The 21,799-nt window shown below is 47.3% G+C and overlaps 3 protein-coding genes across 3 annotated transcripts; 2 read left to right on the forward strand and 1 right to left on the reverse strand.

Annotated features, from left to right (window-relative positions):
- The first annotated feature begins 3,743 nt into the window (after nucleotides 1–3,743).
- Nucleotides 3,744–7,617, forward strand: LOC123105772 (C-terminal binding protein AN). The gene is made up of 7 exons (XM_044527915.1): nucleotides 3,744–4,424; nucleotides 4,789–4,957; nucleotides 5,070–5,200; nucleotides 5,588–6,379; nucleotides 6,493–6,540; nucleotides 6,951–7,073; nucleotides 7,311–7,617. The coding sequence occupies exons 1-7, from the start codon at nucleotides 3,843–3,845 to the stop codon at nucleotides 7,383–7,385; spliced, it is 1,920 nt and encodes a 639-aa protein (XP_044383850.1). The 5' UTR covers nucleotides 3,744–3,842; the 3' UTR covers nucleotides 7,386–7,617.
- Nucleotides 7,618–13,853: 6,236 nt separating this feature from the next.
- LOC123105773 (anthranilate phosphoribosyltransferase, chloroplastic) lies at nucleotides 13,854–17,933 on the forward strand. Its single transcript, XM_044527916.1, has 10 exons — nucleotides 13,854–14,199; nucleotides 14,296–14,439; nucleotides 14,533–14,694; nucleotides 14,785–14,868; nucleotides 15,874–16,062; nucleotides 16,544–16,634; nucleotides 16,773–16,832; nucleotides 16,977–17,095; nucleotides 17,361–17,495; nucleotides 17,616–17,933. The coding sequence occupies exons 1-10, from the start codon at nucleotides 14,026–14,028 to the stop codon at nucleotides 17,622–17,624; spliced, it is 1,167 nt and encodes a 388-aa protein (XP_044383851.1). The 5' UTR covers nucleotides 13,854–14,025; the 3' UTR covers nucleotides 17,625–17,933.
- Nucleotides 17,934–18,829: 896 nt separating this feature from the next.
- Nucleotides 18,830–21,387, reverse strand: LOC123108284 (uncharacterized). Its single transcript, XM_044530106.1, has 2 exons — nucleotides 20,399–21,387; nucleotides 18,830–19,291 (listed from the first exon to the last, which is right to left on the reverse strand). The coding sequence occupies exons 1-2, from the start codon at nucleotides 20,968–20,970 to the stop codon at nucleotides 19,150–19,152; spliced, it is 714 nt and encodes a 237-aa protein (XP_044386041.1). The 5' UTR covers nucleotides 20,971–21,387; the 3' UTR covers nucleotides 18,830–19,149.
- Nucleotides 21,388–21,799: the final 412 nt, after the last annotated feature.

A 21,799-nucleotide genomic window follows, 5' to 3' on the forward strand; every position in this document is an offset into this window, starting at 1 on the left:
CGAGCTCAGGCCTATGTCATGTGTGTAGTTATTTTTTGCCGGTTAGAAACGAAAATTTAATTAGTACTCCATCCATCCAATAATGTAAGATATTTTTTGACACTACACTAAAATAAAAAAATGTCTTACATTATGGGGCAGATGAAGTAATTAATTACGATTGTTAACGAACGCGCTACGAATCCGAAACGTCAAATCATGAATTGTTGTCTACTCGAGCATGGTCGAGCCCACGTCTTCTTACCACAACCCTAATATATTGGAGGCATCAACAACCCTAGCATTCACCCACATCAGCTCGCATTTGCCTCCTCACACACAACCCACCGGCGCTCCACTCGTTGTTGCTGCTTTCAATGATCCAATCCCGCTCGCCATGTGCACGGCTATATGGGAGAGCAGGCCTCCAGACCTTTGTCCTTTGCAATCCTGCACTAGGAGAAGGGGATTAGGTTTTTGAGGAGCGTCTCATACGCGGCTGCTCGCCACCGTTCGTCTTCGTCCGCTACCCCGTGTGATGAGCCACTAATCGTGAGTCAGACCGAGTCCGAGAAGAAGGCTACCGAGGGTACAATCACCATCGCGACTATGGCTTGGCCGATAGAAGGGTATGATCTGTTCATCCCCCTCATGTTTATTTCTGTGGTTAACGTACTAGCTATTTACGTAGATGTATCTGCTATATACGCAGCACATGCTTACATGATAAGATATCAATATGAGTTTAACACTGTTAATGACATGTTCATAATTTATTCATGAATAAATCAATCCAAAAATCGATAACTTATCCATCATAGCCATCACCATGTCTCAATGTCAATTTGACACGTCTCCCCTTTTGATCCCTTCCCATCAGGAGTTATGCTCGATGCTCTAATCCTTTTATTGATTGAAATATTTTCCTAAAAGATTTGATGTTACATCTGAGACCGGATGTTATTTTTAAATAGCTATTTGGTTTATAAACATATAGCCTTTCTGGCCTTTGTTTTCGGTTGGAAGATTTCTCATAGCCGAGCCTTAGGTACTTTTATCTTTAAAAATAGATAATTGTTTGTGTATTACAGGAATGTATAAATTTTCTAATATGTTAGTATGTGATTTACCTATCAATATTAATACGATTGTGTAAAAATATTGATAAAAATACTTATTTGGTAAGTACTTATTGGCTTACTAAAGAAAATATATTTTATTTGGAAATTCAATAAGTGATGGGCATTGCGACGGTTTTCAAGGAGAACGGTGGGAAAACCGAGTAGTGATAAAATAAGGGTCTGACGAAGGAGGAATGGACTGACTCGCAACCTTACGTCTTTTTCAAATAGCAAGAGATGTGAAGATTTGTGCAAAATCAGTGTATTGTACTACTATTTCATATTACACAGAGGTTTTATATATTTTCTGGACATTTTTCTACACCTCGAGCCCACTTTCTGTGCGAAATTACCTCTACCCAGATTCATAACTAGATGAACTAGAGCTCATCTAAACACCAATTGGTAAGACTCATCCTTATCGATTACTAGTTACATGAGCAAAGGGGGCACAGCACAAGGCGTTTGTCACCTGGAAAACGAGGAAATCTCCAATGCAAATCAAGTTACACTAAAGACTTAACGGGAACCATGTTTCGATATATTCAAAAAGTATTTAAAAGACGTTTGGGAAAGAAGTTGTCTGATAAACATGTGAAGTTAGAAGTTCAAAGTAGTGTGCATTTGGGAGCGAAGAGAAAAAAATTACAAACTGTGCATGAATAGTGGCGTTATATAGGGTTGGACCAAAAGCTAGTAGTTCACGAGATTAATGAGCGCTCGATAGCTCGGCTCGTTAAGCTCGTAGCTCGATTCTTAATGATCAGAGTTAATCATTGATTTTAGCTTGTTAAGCTTAACGAACGAGCTAACGAGTTTCATGAGCAGCTCGTTAATACAACACACCGCATTTTTGCCTTGTGACGACAATTTATAGCACATCAGACCATCTATTCAATCAAATCGACACAACCTAGCCCATATGAGGCAACAAATTAACTAGTGCACATCCTTTTGTAGTCACCGTCTTACTTTATAAAACACACCAACACACTCATTTAGTAGGCCGTAACATAGTCTTGTCTGTTAACGAGTGCTCATGAGATCTCACGAGCTTAACGAGCTTCAAACGAACAGAGCCGAGCAGAGTTTTTCTGCTCGTTAAGTTTAACGAGCCTAGTCTTAACGTGCCGAGCAGCTCGTTGATCCACCCCTAGTGTTGTACTATTTGTCACTAATCATCCTTGAATTGGGGTCTTCCATACATGTTTGATGACATCGATCCCAAGTTTGATTTTTTACGTGCTTGTAGAACATCACCTTCCCAAATTTACTTCTTATTTTAGAAATTTCAGATTAATTGTAATATAGTTTTGGAAAACGCTTGTGTTCACCCGACAGATCTACCTGCCCGCGTCAACCACCTTTGTGCCCGTCAAATCTTCATTGTCAGACGGTCGGGAGCCAACCCCCGCCACTTCACTTTCCTGCAACTTGACCCATGTTTCAGAATCATTTCCGCACTCGGCCTTTGTTGCAAACCACGTCGTCGCCGGGCTCTTTTGAAGGAGACGCTACAAGGATGTTCGGGTGGTGTAGGTCGCCGTTGGATTTCGCGGGAGACCGCCTCACCATGGGTGGGTGTTGTAGGGTGGGTCGTCGGAATTTCTGCAACAAGTCGGTGGTCGGTGATCGCAGTGCTCCGGCATGCTCATTGGTGTGCTCGTCATCGGAGAGGAGGATGGCGGCGAGGTGACTTGGTCAGAGGTCCCGACACTTGTCGGCAGCGGCGCGATGGCAAGGACGGGCGGCGCTGCTCCTCCCTCACCATCATACGATGGGAGATCACGGCGTACGACGGCGGATTTTTTTCTTGCAACATCCTCCCTACTGCAAGACAGATTTCTGCAACACCAGTGATGTTGTATAATTTTCTCCCGTAGCACCACATAAAAGGTAAAGACAAAAAATAATCTCCAGCATTAGCTCTGGTGCAAAAAGATTCTGCACGAATACCTATGTTGCAAAAGTTCTGTAACATGAACTCTGTTGCAAATGTTCGAGTGCAGCATCATCCTTGTTGCAAAACTCGTCTGACGACCATCCGGCGTTAAATTAATGGCTCGTTAGGCGGGGGATCTTTCTTTTTCCGAACAAGTACATACGTAGACAATCATACACTCATCCCTATGAAGCGCACACACACACCCTATCCCTACGAGCACCTTCGAGAGACGGAGCCGACACATCATCTTGAGATTCATGAAGTTGCCACATACGCCTTCCTGGTCGACGGGAGCACCTTCTCCCACTGAATGCACATCGCCGGAAGGCCTGAAATAAATTCAGGAAAATGCCAGCACCAATGTAAATGTATGACTTGAACTCTGATGGACCGGGGATACCACTGTCCTGTCCTACCACAGGTTGGTTGCGAGGCCGCCGACTGACGTGTAGCACTCCCTATAGGTTTTTGGCATGGTTTTCGTGATAACCTGGTTTTCACCGAATTTTTTTGATGGAAAAGAAAAACAAGGCGTTTGCTAGCAGCAAAGGTGCTGGCGCAAATTTGGTACACCAAAACAGGCAGCGACGGATGCTGCACACAATTGAATTGAATCCGGCGGTTGCCACGCTCGCCTCGTGAACCGGTGGGCCCGGGCCCACCCCTCTCTCCCCCTCCCTCTCTGACAGGTCGCGCGTCGCGCAGCAATCCGTTCCCCCAAACCAAAGCAAAAGCCCCCGCCGGAGCGCTTCCCCGCCCCCCGATCCGACCGGCGCTCCGGCGCCCGCGGGCCCACGATGGCCCACTCGCCGGCCGGCGCCGCCGCGGGGCTGCCGCTGGTGGTGTCGCTCAACTGCCTCGACGACCCGTCGCCGGAGCGGGAGCTGCTGGCGGGCGTGGCGGGGGTGGAGCACGTCTCCCTCTCCGCCGTCGGCTCGGGCCGCGTCGAGTCCGCCGCCGCTGTCCTGCTCCCGTCGTTCGCCTACCTGCCGCGCGCCGCGCAGCGCCGCCTCCGGCCCTGGCAGCTCCTGCTCTGCCTCGGCTCCCCCGACCGCGCCGCCGACGCCGCCGCCGCCGCCGACCTCGGCCTCCGCCTCGTCCACGTCGACGCCAACCGCGCCGAGGAGGTCGCCGACACCGTCATGGCGCTCTTCCTCGGCCTGCTCCGCCGCACCCACCTGCTCTCGCGCCACGTCTCCTCCTACCCCGCCGCCGTTGCCGCCGGCTGCCTCGGCTCCGTCCAGCCGCTCTGCCGCGGGATGCGCCGCTGCCACGGCCTCGTGCTCGGCATCGTCGGCCGCTCCGCCGCCGCGCGCTGCCTCGCCACCCGCAGCCTCGCATTCCGGATGAGCGTCCTCTACTTCGACCCGCGCTATCTGGTAAGCGCCCGATCTGCAACTTCCCTCCTGCGCTTCAGGAATTGCTTTCTGATGATTCGCAGTCAGTCTTTCACTAACCATTCAGGTTATGATATGAGGCTGGAATGCTGTGAGATTAATGCTCTCATTCGTCTGTGATTTTGACTAGTCTAGTACTACTGTTAGTCTTAAGTTGCTGAGTTATTAAGGTTCCTACCAATTTCTTCCTTCCTGGGAAGTACAAATGAAAAACACTGGTAACTTATGCAAAATTGGTACAAACTGTGGTGATTTTCCAAATCACACTCCTGCAAGTGCACATAGGTGGGTGTATACTGTTGGTCGGATTTCGATTTTTCTAACTCCAGTATCGTGCCCTTTGAAGGCTGAAGGGAAAATGCGGCGGCCTTCCATTGTATTTCCTGCTGCTGCTAGGAGAATGGATACTCTCAATGATCTGTTGGCAGCAAGTGATCTTGTTTCACTGCATTGTACATTAACAAATGACACAATGCATATACTTAATGGGGACTGCCTGCAACACATTAAGCCTGGTACGATTTTTCTTGCTTCTTTTTTTGTTCTGCTTGTTGCATTATAAGTTTATAGCACTTTCAGTACTCTGAGATCTAAAATAGTGAGTCGCTTTTCTTTTAAATTCCACAGGAGCATTCATTGTCAACACTGGTAGTTGCCAACTTATAGATGACTGTGCGCTCAAACAACTCTTGCTTGATGGTACCATAGCTGGTTGTGCATTGGATGGTGTTGAAGGTCCACAATGGATGGAAGCATGGGTATGGAATTTAAACTTATGATATGGATGTTGTCCGTAAATGGCCACTTGGGTTGGAATAAGTATATCTAAGATCGAACTGCATCATCATTCGAAAGCCATATTATTCCTGATATGGCTCCAATGAAGAGGAATCTCTGAAACAAAATGAAAGAGAAAATATTTATTTTATTTTAACATTCCTTCATTTAGAAGTTGACCATTTTGTATAGCATTAAGATGTGTAGCACAGTAGCAGTGAAACAACAAACTAGCTACAAGACCTTTCTTGTCCAAACAGACAGACCATTAGTGTGAAGTAAGGGCAGGCAATTGGTGCCCCTTTTTACAGCTATCACTGTATTACTTGTTTCTCGGAAAATTGATGGCTAATATGTATTTGTTACAGATTAGGGAGATGCCAAATGTTCTAATTCTTCCTCGAAGTGCAGACTATAGTGAAGAAGTGTGGATGGAAATAAGAGAGAAAGCAATCACAATACTACAGTCCTTTTTCTTTGATGGTGTTGTTCCAAGTAGTTCAATTTCTGATGAAGATGAGGAAATTAGTGAAGCTGGAAATGAAGATGATCAAGACAGAGGAACAAAAGATAACCATTCACAAGTTTTTGATGGCGAACATCAGACTGATGAAAGCCATTTAACTCTCAACCATGAAAAGAAAAGAGCCACATCCCAGTATAAAGAATCTCAAGCTCCAGGGCAATCATCACAAAATAGTGGCTCACGAACAGAAGGAAGGCGTAGTCGCTCTGGAAAGAAAGGGAAAAAAAGACCTGCTCACCGCAGATCTCAGAAAACAGACGACTTGTCTGCTGTAGAGAGTGACAGTAATTATTCCTTCTGCAGAGATGATGATAATGCAACGAGTGGCAGAGACCAGGTGGTAAGTTCAAGTTCACGGTTTGCTTCCCCTGAGGACTCAAAGTACAAGCAGAAATCTCCTGCTGAATCCCCAATGGAAATAACTTCGGAGAAGAAGTTACCTGTCGTGCTTGGTAGAAAATGCCCTGATACACTAAAAGATGGTTATGTTGTAGCTTTGAGAGCAAAAGATAATTCAGGGTTCCATGTTGCAAGACAAAGACTTGCTGGTGGTGGTGGTTGGATCCTTGATGTTGTGTCAAATGCTACGAACAGGGACCCTGCTGCTCAGTTCCTTGTCACTTTCAAAAACAAGGTATGACTTTAGTTGTTCCCCTATCATTTTGGTTGTTGGTTGTTCAGTCTCATAGTTTATTCAAGTGCGATGCATATTCGGTACTAAAACGGTTAAACAAATTGACATTTCAGGATCTGATGGGATTACGATCCTTTGTTGCTGGTGGCAAACTGTTGCAGGTGATGTACACAATCTGTTCTGTTCTGTTTGACTTTAAAAAGTGCCTTTATCTGAACTTAACAACAAAAGGCAGCATTCACGTGTTGTATGCTCATAATTTTGGATTTGATGCTTTGTCGCTGTTACTTGTTTCACCTCAAGTTTTGTGGGTAGGAATACTCTACTTGCACAATTACTCTGTTGAAATTTTATACTAAAGATTCTTGATTGCCCTTAGTTAGCATGCAACCAACACATTCCTACCAGTGCATTTCTATTTTTTTTCCGTTAAGTATACGTCTCCCAATCTTGATTCCATTGGAGCTAGTCAAAGTGGTTGGGAAATAGAAATTCTCTTGCGATCTTTCTTGATAGTGATACCCTCGGTTGACGACGCTTGACATGCAACCGCCTTTCAACATGTTAACAGATCAATAGGAAGATGGAGTTTGTGTTTGCAAGCCATAGTTTCGATATCTGGGAGGGCTGGGTGCTGGAAGTGGAAGGCTCCTTGCTGGAGGGGTGCAAGCTTATCAACAGCCGAAATTCCTTGGTACGTGCACTTTGCCATGGATTGATTCTCGATGTCGCTTTGAGAACAATGCTGCTACTCCCTCCGTCCGGAAAAACTTGTCCCAAGCTTATCTCTCAAATGGGTGTATCTCGCACTAACTTGGTGCTAGATTCATCCATTCGAGGGACAAGCTTTTTTGGACGGAGGGAGTATATTTCAGAATACTTGTCTAGTTGTCTGTAACACCCTGGTTTCTGTTGGTTGGGATTTCTGTAGGCTGTATTGGACGTGTCCATTGAGGTACTCGCAGCTGCGAGCGAAGAAGATGGAGTCACCCGGTGGCTAGATTAGCCCTGCTGTGCTGAGATGAAAGAAGGAAATGAACTGACTCCTTGCTGTTTGGTTTGGTTTGGGTTTGTGTGGTTTGCTGTCAATTTCGATCTAGTTTTGGCGTGTCTAGTATAGAATGGACCTAGTAGGCATTTTGTGTGTATATGTTCTTATATAACTAGTAGTAGATCTGATCCTCTCCACTGTAAGGGCATCTCTAATCAAACTTTGAAAAACACTCAGCTCCTTGAAAGATTTCGTTTTTGAGGAGGTAAGCCTCAAAAGTTCCCCCTCTTGCTCAAATTTGAGCAGCCGGCTACACTCATTGAAAGATTCCTTCGTCTCGTCTTCCCTCTATTCTGACAAAGTTTTTCTTGGTTTTCTTGTCGTTCCCACCCACCCCTGGTGAAATCCCATCGTATTCGAGGAGTTGAAGGATTTGCTAGGAATTCCAAATCGCTGTTCACGCCTCAACTCCCAGCTCCCAGCCATTCCACACGCTTCCTAACAGAGACGTGGTTATCTGAAGTGGATTCTTCCTTTTTTTTTAGTACTCCCTCCGTCCGAAAATATTTGTCATCAAAATGGACAAAAAAAATGTATCTAAAACTAAATTATGTCTAGATACATTTCCTTTTATTCATTTTGATGACAAGTATTTCCGAACGGAGGGAGTAGATGCGAAACCTGCCGCTCAGTGCATATGAGGAAGCGTTTAAAAAGTTATTACCTCCTTTCATCCATAAATAAGTGACGTGGTTTTAGTTCAAACGGAGGGGGCAGTCGACGAGTTTGGTTGGAGACGAACTAAAGTTTGTGTTTTCTTCACCCGCGCAAAACAAAAAAAAGCTTGTGTTTTCTTCACAGCTTCTCGTTCCACGTGGAAACCGCGCGCAAGTTAGATGAGATGGCATTGTGTGATCGCCGCGACTGACTGACAATACTATCTGTGTGTCACATGACGTAGTACTAGTCGGGTATTCTCCTCAGCATCTGCACGCCACACGTCTGTACTAGGTGAGAGGATCGACGCAGACGCCACCAACCTCGCTGCTCTCTTCTCTCGTGCGTGTCAGGGGCCAAGATGGAAGTGGAGACGGCCGGAGGAGCAGCACAAAATTAGAGCAAGGCGTGTGGACGGGACGGCGGCGTCCGGAGAAGGGCGCCGATCTGCGAGCAGGAGCAGGGAAGAAAGGTACGGACTGCTGCCGGCGTTGAGTGAGTCCAGTCCTCGCCGCAGCCGGCGTTGGACTTGTATGCCTTGGACCCGGCCGCTCCCTCGCTCGCGGATCACCGTCAAGCCACCAAAGTACGTGATGCACGCGCACGTGTGTGTGTCCCGTCCGCAAATGGAATGGAATGGAATGGAATAAAACATGAGATTTCACCCTCCAAGCAAAGATAACAAAGATTATCTTCATGATGATGTCATGGGGTAAGTAGGTAGGTGGGGTGGCCTCAGACTCGGGGATAAGTTGCCGTCTCATCTAGGGATAGAGACAACGTGGGGTCGCGCAAAGAATTACGAGAGGAACGAGCAAAGCTGGACGTTTTCTTTCTTTGTTTTGACGGGGTATAAAAAAGTGAAAAAAGTTTTGTTTCCAGTGCAGCCAGGACGACCTAATCGTACGTACAAGAGGCGAGGAAAAAACTTACCATTGATGTTGATCGAACGAGCTCGCAGGACGGGTCGCCACGAACACGAGCTTTTTCTGTTTTCCCTCCTCCCCTCGACTTTGAACGGCCAAAAAAGCAGCATATATGCACGTGCTACAACAGTTAGGGGATTTGAGACTTGTAGCGTAGTGTTTTTTTTTCTTTGAAATGACAAGATTCCTGTGTAATATTTTTTTGTTCGAAAAGACAAGATTCCTGTAAAATTAATTAAGACGAAAATCGGTTAATTAAGTAAATGTAAGCGAAAACCCGATAGTCTAGTTAATTATGGAAACCGGACAAAAATCACCACAGTACGCACGCACACCGCTTCAAAGAGGGCCTCGACGAGACAATGCACAAGCATCATCGTCATCACTCCTTCCCTAGATGTGTCATCATCATCCCTAAATCTTGAGCACACGAGTCTGATTTCATCGTAGGCGATCGTCGACTCAACCCATACTGTAAAAGGCCGTGTGGGGTTGTAGGAATAACCAAGCCAGAACCCAGCGACTTGCAACCACACAAATGCTACTCTGACTCTGACTGAGAACTACGAGGGAGAACTAGGCATGGCTAGCGCCGCAGAAGATCACCCAATGAACCACATGTTGCCCGTCATCACAAGACTTCATAGCAACAAACAAGCCGAGACGATACCGCGGACACGCCATAGAAGAGCCGACTACCCTCGATCATTGCCGTGTCTCCGACCTCGCTCCTGCATCATCGTTCCCGCAGACGCTTCGACGCCAACACCACCACCTTTCATGCCCAAGACACAAAGCTAGGTCGTCGACGCCCCCATGCCACCAACCACTCTGACACATGAGATTGCAAATCATCAACTAGCACCAAGGAGTGAGAAGCGCCTTCGAGGAAATATACAAGGCAATCGAGCCCCTCTCCCTTCCACTCCGACCCATAACGCCAGCGAAGAAGAGATGAGGAGAGAATGCTAGTAGGCGTGCGAGAAAGTATGGGCTAGGGCATCTCCACAACTAACCCCCAAATCAGACATCGCATCCATCAGCAGACAGAAGAGAGCAGTCTGCATACACGGATGCGGGAGCCGGACATCCAACTGTAGCAACATACATTTCAAACCGGATCAACTAAGCGGACGATTTCCATCAAACACGACAGAATTCATCTAAAGTTCAGATAAAAAATAGTACAAATCATCCATAAATAACATATAAATATGTCTAGTACAACAATAGTTCAAATGCAACAAGATTAACCGTGTGTTCAACAAGGTGTTCGCGGATGAATCATGTTATCCCACACATACTATCCCTTGAGTTTCATCCAACAATGTATGTGCGTGAATGGTCTGCCCTTTGACATGTAGCTTATCACGGCAATGCGTGCAGGCTACACAACGTACAACAACAAATGAGTGAATGAATGAAGCAATCAATCAATATGTAGAGCAAGAAGAAGAAAAACTTATGATCTCCATGGTCGTCACGCGCAAGCCGATCAATCGCACCACAATACTTCATGACACAGTCCCGGATCGTGTACCATCGATACGCTAAGGATTTGACACCATGTTCATGGATGATGTGCATGTCATAGAGCGCAGTGTGCTTTCGCGCATGAAACGAACCATGCACGCACTGCCAAAAGGCTCCCTTCTGCTTCAGCCTATGAAGTCCGCAAATACGGCCAATCACACATCGTACAATAACTCTTCCCCCTTCACCTAGTATCCCACCATCCTTCTTACTCTAAAAATGACATGAAGTTCGAAAATAAGCCCAGTGACATTTGACCGAACACCTGTCGGGCGTGGTGTCCCCCATGGACAACATCGACAGGGGGACGAAGGGTACCTGGCTGCAGACGAATCTTGGGTGAAGGATGCCGTTGTACAAGGCGAGAGGGTGCGTGGGTGGGGGCTGTGGACATCTCGCAATGCCTGGGCGGCGGCCAGAGAGTACATCGACAACATCGACCGAGGAGGGGACGGATGCAAAGCATGGGGCGGGGGAGGGGGGGAGTGAAAAAGAATGGGACCGAAAGAAAGGATTTGAGTGGGTCGGCGGTGTCCGAGTCCTACGTGGCAGCGGTACAGACCCCCGTAAAGCCCCCAATTTACTTTCTACTAGAACATGGTAGCACGCGTTGCCGCGCCCGTTCATCTTAAGAATGAAATGACATAAAAATTTGAAAATAAAAATCTTGGTATTATAAATATTTGTTCCATTTGAATTAGAGTACATTAGATGAAAGGCCATAACAAATAATGTCATCACCCATCAATACAAAGGAGGATTCATAAGATAAAAGGTTTTGCTCTATGTTCTCATCGAAGCAAATTAAAATTAACGACAACACTCCGTCTCCATGTTTAACCTACTGCCATAAAGATTTAAGTGCACAACCACCATTGTAACAATTGAATTAACACTGGAGAAATTCAAGCAATTTTTTTCTTAAACATGGCAGGGAGTGCGGCATTGTTTATGAACACATCACTAAGATAGTGTGAATCGCCAAATGTACAAATATTTACTAAAATAAAATACAAAACAAACCGTCCTCATCGAATAGCAAAAAAAATGCCTAGCTAACCTAGACCTGCCACAGCACACGAACAAATGAATTGAGGCCTAAGGCGCCACGAGTGCTTGCTGGCAGCCACAGCAATGCTCAAGAGAGCTCGCAACCAAACGATTGAAGGAGTAACAATAGAAACAGCCCGTAAACAAAAAACAATAGAAACAGGTTCTCCAGGGAAGCAGTGTGTATATATATATATATATATATATATATATATATATATATATATATATATATATATATGACGCCAGTTTGGGACACCTAAGTGTCTAGGCACCTTGCCTATCCATTGTTAGATCGTGTTTAGCGATAAATTTGAAAACCAATGTAAATGATTTAATTACTAGTTAATTTGGCAGGCTTTAATTTTTTAACTGTCCCATGCATGCATGTCACATCATAGAAAAGGAAGGTGATTAAAATACCATAGTGAATAAAAATCAACATTTATTACCTCCTTATATACCACTTATTGATTCGTAGAATAAATTACTACGTATGTAAAATACACATGTATGTTACGTAACTTCAGCAGTAGGTATACACATACCCACCATCTAATTGGGTATACACATACACATACACATATACGTACATGTACCTTTTTTCAAGGCAGGCACATATGTACATAATTTCGTTAGGGGTATATGCATACCCGCATATGTACATAATTTCTTTGGTAGGTATACGCATACCCGTGTATGTATATAATTTCTTTTTTTGCAGGGGTATGTATATAATTTTGTTCGTAGGTATATGTATACCCACGTATGTACATAATTTCGTTAGTAGGTATATACATATCCGCTACGTATATAATTTCTTTAATACCTAAAAACCTAGAATAAATCATTGGATATATACATACCTGTGTATGTACATAATTTCATTAGTAGGTATATATACCATGGGGTATATTTATATTATTTGGAGTCGGCCCACAATTTGTTGATATAGATAATAAAAATATTTTGTTATGAATATCTCAGAATGGTATCAACTTTTATGTATACATTTATTCATCTGCGCGTAGAAAAAATCCACAGGCCAACGAGTCACATTGTGCGTACATACTATATATGTTTCCTTTTTATTCTGCCATTCTCTCTCCATCAATTAATGTGTGTTTTAATTCTATTTAAATCAATAAATACAAACGGGTGGACATGCGAGCTATTAAATGCTAGGTGCCTATATATATATATATATATATATATATATATATATATATATATATATATAATCATAGTGGACTGCATTTTGCTGATGGCAAGCAACATATATATCTATAATCATGATGTGACTACCAAGCTACATGGTACAATTTGCTCATGTCGTTTGCTTGTTTTTCTTACACATACCCAAAACAATTTGGTAGACCATTAATTTGGAGCTGAGTGGGCATCTAGAGGGAGTTGGCAGCGGAACGTTCGCAACAGAAACTAAGATCTGAGTGCTAATTGGAGCAGAACAAAATAATTGTACCATGCAGGAATCCTAGTAACAATTCATAACGAAATCTTACCATGACGGAAGGTGCTGACTCTGGTAAATCGTAGATGTTGCGGCCAGATGGTGCAGCGGTGGACACCTGGATTGGATCCCATGTCTTCCTCAACCTTCTGTCTCTTCCTAAGCAGCTGTGCTAGATGGATCAAGCACTCCTCTTCTTTCTTCGTACTCTTAAGTCGTTGGTGGTGCCGCACCTCGTCCTGTCCACATCGCCTGCCGCCGCTGTCGCCGTCGCCAGTAACCTGCCGCCGCCACCCGTCATCTCACGCGCCACAATCCATGAGACAACTGCATACAAGAAGCCCACGGATTAACACCCAATTCGTACATAAGAGAGAAACTGCGGCCCGTTGACGGTTCCTCGGCCCGATTAATGTGAGGACGTCCAAGTCGGTCAACGGAGCAGCAGCCCATAGACGTGGGCCAGTCATGAAGCTCGGGACTGGCGAGATAAAAAAGGCTCATGCGTGCACTACGGGATAGTTGAGCGATCTGGTGTGTTTGTATGCAGAATCCAACGGCTGAAGAGGTCGAATCACTGTGGAGGGGCATAGCTCGCCTCGTTTTACTGTTTCCCAATTTGTGAGAAAAATGATGTCCGGACTGCTTAGCGGATTGATACACGACCGTGTTTGACGATGAAATTCAGGGGTGGTTCGAGGGAGGATGCCCTTACACGAGGGTTTTTGCAAGAAAAAGGCAATTGAATATTTTGCACGTCAAAGAAAAGGCCGCTCGGTGTGGGTGGCTCCCGTGGCTGCTGCAGACGGACAGGATCACAAGGCAGACGGCGGGCCTCCCCCGGAGTGACAAAAATCCAAGCCCAGTCAGCGGCGGCCGCATATAAAACCGCCTGCCGCCGGCGCCTCCCTCCTCTGCCACCGGGATCTCTCCCCCACCAACCCCCCGAATCCATCCAATGGCGACCGCCTCGCTCAAGCTCTGCTCCCCCAAACCCCTCGCCCCGGGGGCCCCCTCCCCCCTCCTCCGCCGCCCCAGCGCCGCGCGGCCCATCGCCCCCGCCCGGCGCCTCCCACCGGCCCGCGTCGCCGTGCAGCCCGCCGCCTCCCCGGGCACCGCCACCTTCGAGCAGGTTCGCGCGCGCCGCAATGACTCCTCCCTCTGTTCCCCTTCGGTGATTGACCGTGTTTCCTTTCAATCTCGTGTCCTGTGGCCGTGACGGCGCCAGGTGCTGGAGCAGCTGATCGGCGGGGCCGACTTCTCCGAGGACGAGGCGGAGGCGACGCTGCAGCTGCTGCTCAACGAGAAGAACGAGGCGCGGATCGCCGCCTTCCTCGTGCTCCTCCGGGCCAAGGGCGAGACCTACGACGAGGTCTCTGATTTTTTCTGAACTGACACGCTGCCAGGAATGGAGCGAAATTTCTGCGGCCACTGATCTGGTTTTTTTTTCCAAGCCGTTCTTCAGATTGTCGGGCTGGCCAAGGCGATGATGAACAACTGCGTCCTGGTCGAGGGGCTCCACGACGCCGTCGACATTGTCGGCACCGGCGGCGACGGCGCGGACACCGTCAACATCTCCACCGGCTCCACCATCCTCGCCGCCGCGGCCGGCGCCAAGGTCGCCAAGGTATTCTGACTTCTCGCCCCCACCTTTTGTATCGGATTGCACACGCGCGTTATGTACTGTACTGATGTCCTCTCCCGTGCGTTTCTGCAGCAAGGGAGCAGGGCGAGCTCGTCGGCCTGCGGCAGCGCCGATGTGCTTGAGGCGCTGGGCGTCAACATCGAGTTGGGACCCGAGGTACTGCCCGATTGGCCTTATGATTGCTCTTTTTCCTCCGTTCTGCACTTGCTTTTCTGGTGCCTGATATCTTATTAATAGCCTGTACAGTATGTGTGCATCGATTTCTAATGCTGTACTAGCTAGCACATCGAATGCAAATCATACCGCAAGGGGTGCCTCCTGCTACTGGAGATAGATTGCGACTTGTCGGATGAAACAGCCGTTGTTATCAGACATCACTTGATGTATTCCTTGAGAAGTAATCAGACTGTCAGAGGCACCTCTTGGCTGCTTTGACTTTTCTATGTATGTTTTTTTAGGGAACTTTTCTATATGTTGGTACTGCAAAGTAGCACGGGCATCTTACCAACCACCGTGACTTAGGCAAACATACACCCCCTTTTCATCTAAATAAATCAATGCGTTGAGATGGATGCATAGATCTGGGCCTTTGACAGTCATCTTTATTTTGGTATTCTTATTATTGGTAAAGAAGGAACACGCTCCCGGTTGAATGTTGGTTTCCACCTATCAAATCATGTAAACAAACATTCAAAGTTACTCACACAATTGGTCCAACTGGGCAAAAACTGGGGTTGCATGGTGCTACATACTTTTCTTAACCAATCAAAATACGCAATGACACCCACTTTTGTGTCACATAAACTACATGCTATGGAGTTGATTGTTGGTCATGACCTTTTTTGCAATATTTATTCCAGATCTTGTAGCTTTGTGCATTATATAGTTGCATAAACTACATACTATGGAGTTGATTGTTGGTCATGACCTTTTTTGCAATATTTATTCCAGATCTTGTAGCTTTGTGCATTATATAGTTGCATAAACGCATAGTCGACCGGCACGTCGGTTATTTGCTTATAATGTTTATTCTTTCAGTCATGCATGGAATGGTAGCTGTCCTTGAACTTCTAACCCCTCACATATTATATTTCAGTGCTGTGTGTGCATCTTAAGAAAACCTGGTGGGTTAATATCAGTTATTCCCTTTCCTGTTACCAGGGTATTAAACGGTGCGTCAATGAGGTGGGTGTTGGTTTCATGATGTCTGCAAATTACCATCCGGCAATGAAAATTGTCAGACCTGTGAGGAAGAAGCTGAAGATAAAGACAGTTTTCAATATCCTTGGTCCTCTGTTGAATCCAGCAAGGGTACCTTATGCTGTTATTGGTGTTTACCATGAGAACATAGTAAGTATCTTGTATTCATCTTTTATTTTCTTGTAGTAACTATTTGTACCAAACGGTAAAAGCAACCATAGCATGTTCTATGTACACCATTTTTAAATTGATGATTTAATGATCCACATAATTCCATGGTCATCATCCGGTGTTGTTATGAACTTTGGACTTGAGTATGTATACAATTGTTTTTTAAGCTAATATATGCTGCAATCATAATATTATTAGATAAACAAATAAACACAACCAGTAGTCATCTGTTGTAGAGTTGCTAAGCGAATTTGCCTTCAAATATGTGATTCTTCCTTTTCAGTTTCTAGTTAATTCCGTTGTTAACAAAGATTACTGATACACCGACACTGAACAAGCAAATAGTAAGTAGGAAAGCGCTTCAGAAGCCATAGAGATAGTCTCGTGACAAGCTCTATATGCAACTGTTGTCATTACATGTAATACTCTGTTCTAATCCATGGAATTTTTTTGTTGATAGGTTACCAAGATGGCTAAAGCAGCTCAGAAATTTGGAATGCAGAGAGCATTGGTTGTCCATTCGAAGGGTTTGGACGAAATAAGCCCACTTGGTATGAACACACACTTAATACTAGTGTACTTATGGTGCTCTACTGTTATTGCCACTTGAGAAATTAACTTGGAGCTTTCTGATCATAAAACTGATATATTTTGCATCTAACTGAAGATTCTTTGTCAACTTTTTGTAGGGCCTGGATATATCCTTGATGTCACTCCAGGAAAGATTGAAAAAATGCTCTTCGATCCATGTAAGATTTGTTCTTGGAACTCATAAAAGAAATGGAGATAATCCCTTGAACATGCTTTATGTTAACTTGTGAAATATGCAGTGATGGTATTATTAAAAGAAAAAACTTCAGTCTCACTTTTTTTTCCATTTTATTACAATCCAGTGGATTTTGGCATTCCTCGCTGCACATTATTAGATCTTAAAGGAGGCGATCCTGCGTTCAACGCAAAAGTTCTCCAGGATGTTCTTGCTGGACAAAGAGGCTCAATTGCAGATGCCCTTGTAAGTTCATCCTTACTCCTCTCATTTTAGTTACACTGTACCTTGCATACTCCCTGAAGAAATATGATTGCGTCTTCCTCGATGTACATTGAGCTTACTCAGCATCCTGTAAAAATCATGTTACCCAGCAGTGATATGGTTTGTCGTGATGAGCCCGCCCTTTATTTCCCTGAAGATCTCTTTTTTTTTTAAGCGTAAATGTCATTGGGGAAGCAGTTCTTCAATCGTGTGCCAAACTTGAATCATTTTCTGCTTTGCTCCATAGGTTCTGAACGCCGCGGCGTCCCTCCTTGTCAGCGGCAAAGTCAAAACTCTGCATGAGGGTGTCGCGCTGGCACAGGAGACGCAGCGCTCCGGGGTGGCCATCAACACGCTCGAGTCTTGGATTAAGGTTTCCAATGTAAGTACTAGCATGTCCATTTGTTGGCTTGTTATGAATATATCAGTTGCACAGGTGTGTGTGTTTGATGAGCTAGGTACAGAGAGCATGACACTTTCCAAAACCTTGTTGTTGACACAGAGCTGCTGAGGTCGAGGTTGCTTGGCGAGCAGCAGAGCTCCGCAATAAGACGCGAGGAATGGTGTTAAATAAAGGATTCTTGTAGTCCGTCCGTCCGTTCTTCCCCATGTCCCTGTCTGTCTGTCTGTTCTTCTTGTTCCCTTTGTTCGCCTTTCTTTGCCACAAGCGTATGTACGTAGTAGATGCCGTTTGGTCTGGTTTGATTTGTTGTTCATCTAGCAATGCTGCGGTGCACACATTTTTGCCCCGAGTAGGTTGACACTGGTCACCCCAGAATTCTCCTAGTCTTCAGGCGCCATCCATGAGCTGCTTTGAACACTTCTCCAGCCACCTCACCCACTTGTTTCACTCCAGCCCCCATCATCTTACTCTTACGGGATTGGTCTGCAAAACATTCCAATCATTCAAATTTTTAAGAAACAAATTAACAGGTATACAGGGGTCATTCTCCTTGTTGTTATCAAAACAAGCATGATGAAACTGCTGGTTTCTTCTGACGCCATACATTCTAGAGAACATAGCCTAGATGGCGCGTCTTGTTAATTAGGTTTCTTCATCCAGCAGTGCTGCGGTGTGAGCAAATCCCTGTCCCAATGCCTGGGTTAGACTCTTAACTGTAACCATCTCAGCCCTTCCCATGGGACTTGACGCACTTCAAAATTTAAGAGCCTAAACTTTGTTGCACTTAACTTCATATTAATATAGGCCAGCTCCTATACTTAACTTCATATTATGTGTACAAAGAGGTAGGTCTATGTGCATCGGGCCACCTCCTCAGGCTGTGCAATGCGTACAAAGAGGTTTATGTGCATCCAGAAAATGCGGCCCGACCGAGAACACGTCGCTTATCATAAGCAAGCATCGTGGACGCCGTCGATGCTGAAATCCGGATGTGAGAGACCACATATAGGCTGTAGATGCGATTGATACTAAAATCCGAATGAGAGAGACCACATGCCTGAATACCACGGTACAATGTGCACTCACCGTGGTGAAGGTGCTTGGAGCGGAGTACCTTATGAAACCAACTGTCGAGGACACGGAAAGGTTGATGGCAATAGGGCGGCGAGAGACAGATACCGTTTAGATGCCATTGATACCGAAATCCGTCTGACATATGGGCTGAGAATGGAGGATTGGGTGATCAGGAAGTATAGGGAGGGTTTTAAGGGCTGGATTGTACATGCCCAGACAAAGTTGCGCACTGAACCAGGTAAATAAAAAACATGCCTCTCCGTTGCATTTGATCCTGCCCGGGAATGCCATAGCATATTTGTTCTATGCTGTACAGACAAATTAGTTGTCGAGATACATGGAGTCCATGCCACTCCTACACCGCACTCATAGCACAAACTAAACAACCAGACAGTATTGCGTTGCGTGCGAAGTACGTACGTACGTATGTACAGAACCGCAGAAACGCGCGTGCACATTCAACAGTAGTTTGGTACGTAGATCTGCCTTGCTTTTCTCCGAGGCGGATGCCGTTTAGAAGAGCTCACCATGGTTCACCTAACAAGAAAGATAAAGGTGTTCAGACTCTGTCCGCCGCCGTCAGCATCGCCGACAGCTCGCCGGACGTCGCGGCGGCGGGGTCCTGCCGCCGCCGGCTCGACTTGCGCCACCGCCGGTCCCACGGCAGCGGCCAGCACCTGACCGTGTCGCCGTCTCTCTCCCTGCACCACCACCAAACGCAACGCACAAACATTAGAGTTAAGAAGACTCTGTCAGTCTGTTTGGCATCGCACTGACTATTTTTTTTTACTACCAAGAGAGCAAACCATGATGAAAGTGCAGATTTTCTCCACGCGAAAGGAGATTTACGCTGGATTCGCATATTAGATTTTCTTCCTTAGCACGATCAGATATTCTTCTAATTAAGTACCACTCTCTTCGATTCATAGTAAGGAGCTGTTCGGCAGTCCACCCGCTGCGTGGAATTTATTCCAGGATCTGCGAAGTACCTGTTCGTGGAGCGGAGGGACTCCGAACAGGCCCTAAATGTCACAGTTTTAGTTAAGGGAGTAGTAATCAGATTGCACTGTGCAACACGACACTTGCAAGCTGCAAACTGCACCCGGCAGGCAGGCCACGCTCATGTGGTTGGCTGGCTGTCTCACCATCAGCTAGCGGTGCCTTTTTTTTTTTTGAACAGAAGGATTTCATTAGTATGGCATTAAGCACACTTTACAAATAGCTCCTATGTTGCCCAGATGTATGGGTATGATCGATCAAGCTAATTAACTAGCTAGCTGCAAACGCCTCACAGCTGCAACTAATACTCCAGGATATAATTTTCAGTCGGCGAGCGGAACAATGAGCAGCACCAATGGCCTCGACTATGCACCATGGCTGACGTGCCCGGCATCTATCTACCCACACATTCGCCTCGGGAATTGTCGTGCGTGCCGGCCCTCATTTGGCCGGCCAGCTGCTCTGTTCCGGTCAACACTGAAACAGAGAGCACGATGTGCTTGCTTCTTTGTTCCTATGCATGACTAGGTGCGCCATCTAATCGATCCAGTGACCAGTGGTAATGATTATCTATCCACGACTGGGCAAACGAGAGCACGACGGATGATTTGCATTTTGCAGGCCAACCTTAATTAATCATCGAGAATTCGAGATTGGTATGGATGAGTTTGCTTGTGCGCGCGCATGTGCATGTTTGGATGAATTTCTTCTTCCTGCCGTGCTCTGGCGGCAATTGACCGAACCAGAGTTCCGTGGCATGAAATGGAATGTCTAGGGAAGTAGTACGTGCTCTGTGGCCAGTGAATTACCTCTTGTTGCAGTCGTCGGGGGCGACGGCGCTGGCGGCCCGGCCGGAGGTGGAGAAGGAGGGGGTGCGGGGGGGGCGCGGCGCGGTGAAGCTGCGGGTGAAGGAGCGCGGCATGTAGAAGTTGAGCAGGACGCCGTCGCTGCTGCTGCGGAGGCCGCTCCCGCTCCCGCCCCCGCTGCCGCCGTCCCCGCGCCGCCTCGCGGAGGCGGAGCCCTTCCTCTCCGTCGCCCTCGCCGGCTGCTGCTGCGGCTGCGGCTCGGCCTGCCCGCCGGACTCGGCCAGACCCAAGGGGCTCGGGCTCGCCTCTTTCCTCTCGACCGGCAAGGGCAAGGGCGGCACGCATCCGTTGGCCCCGGGCGCGGCGGTCTTGTCGACGAGGTCGGTGAGGGATAGCTCGTAGTCGGCCTCGGGGAGGTCGCGCAGCATGCCGAGCATCTCGTCCCGCCTCCGCGCGATCTCCCGCGCCCTGGCCGACGCCCCCGCCCCGTCCGCCGCCACGGGGCTCATCCCCGGCACCCACAGCCTCGCCGCGCCCGGGAGCGGCGCCGCACGCTCCGAGCCCGCCTGCAGCATGGCGCCCAGCAGTTGTGGGTGGGCGCGCGCGTCGTCGACGTCGACTCGGCTACGAGGCTGACGCGACGGCGCAAGGAGGGGAGGGGGAGGTGGCTGTGGTGGTGGTGGAGAGCGCGACGGCCGATTTGGTACTTGAGGAGGAGGGAGGCCGGCCGGGGAGGAGGGAAAGGCGGTGCGCGTGGAGACGAGGACGGGCGTACGCGTATGGATCCGGGCCACAGGGGCGGGCTCGTGATCTGCCGATGGTGACCGCGCCGGATACGCTGGGATCTATCTGCTAGAAGGCGAAGGTGTCAGCTTTGCTACGAGCTGTGGCTCCGGCCTGCTCGGTGAAAGTGAAAGCGAAGGCATCTGGGTTGCAAGCATGGAAGTCTTTGCGCTCTAGAAGCAACGGCGAGCAAAGTCCAAAAGCAAAGCGCCCGGTCGGTCATCTGAGAAGAAGCTCCCAAGGCTGCATGCACTCACTCGGAGCATCTGACACGCGTCCTCTATAGCCACATCGCACGCGCCTCAGATGTTCTCTTCCACAACCAGCTTGGGTCGCGGCGTGGTCTTCGGCGGTCGGTTCTTCCCGGCGTGTCCGAGGTGCTCTTCCGTAGTTGCTTGGAAGTCGGAGCTGCGTTGGAGCGAGTTCAGGTGGTGACGATGACAGGCATTCAGTGGTCGTTTGCGGAGGGCACGCTCGGCGCAAGTCTTGCATATTTCCCTTGTGTTGCTCGTCGTCAAAGTCGGAGCAGTCGGTTGCTTGCGCGTGTGGCCATCCGTTGGCATGTGCCGTCGTGGCTTCTGTTCCATGTCGGTGGCCGGGTTGGCCGGTGGTGCCCATGTC

The sequence above is a fragment of the Triticum aestivum genome, chromosome 5A, assembly GCF_018294505.1.
Source record: "Triticum aestivum cultivar Chinese Spring chromosome 5A, IWGSC CS RefSeq v2.1, whole genome shotgun sequence".
Classification (NCBI taxonomy): Eukaryota; Viridiplantae; Streptophyta; class Magnoliopsida; order Poales; family Poaceae; genus Triticum; species Triticum aestivum.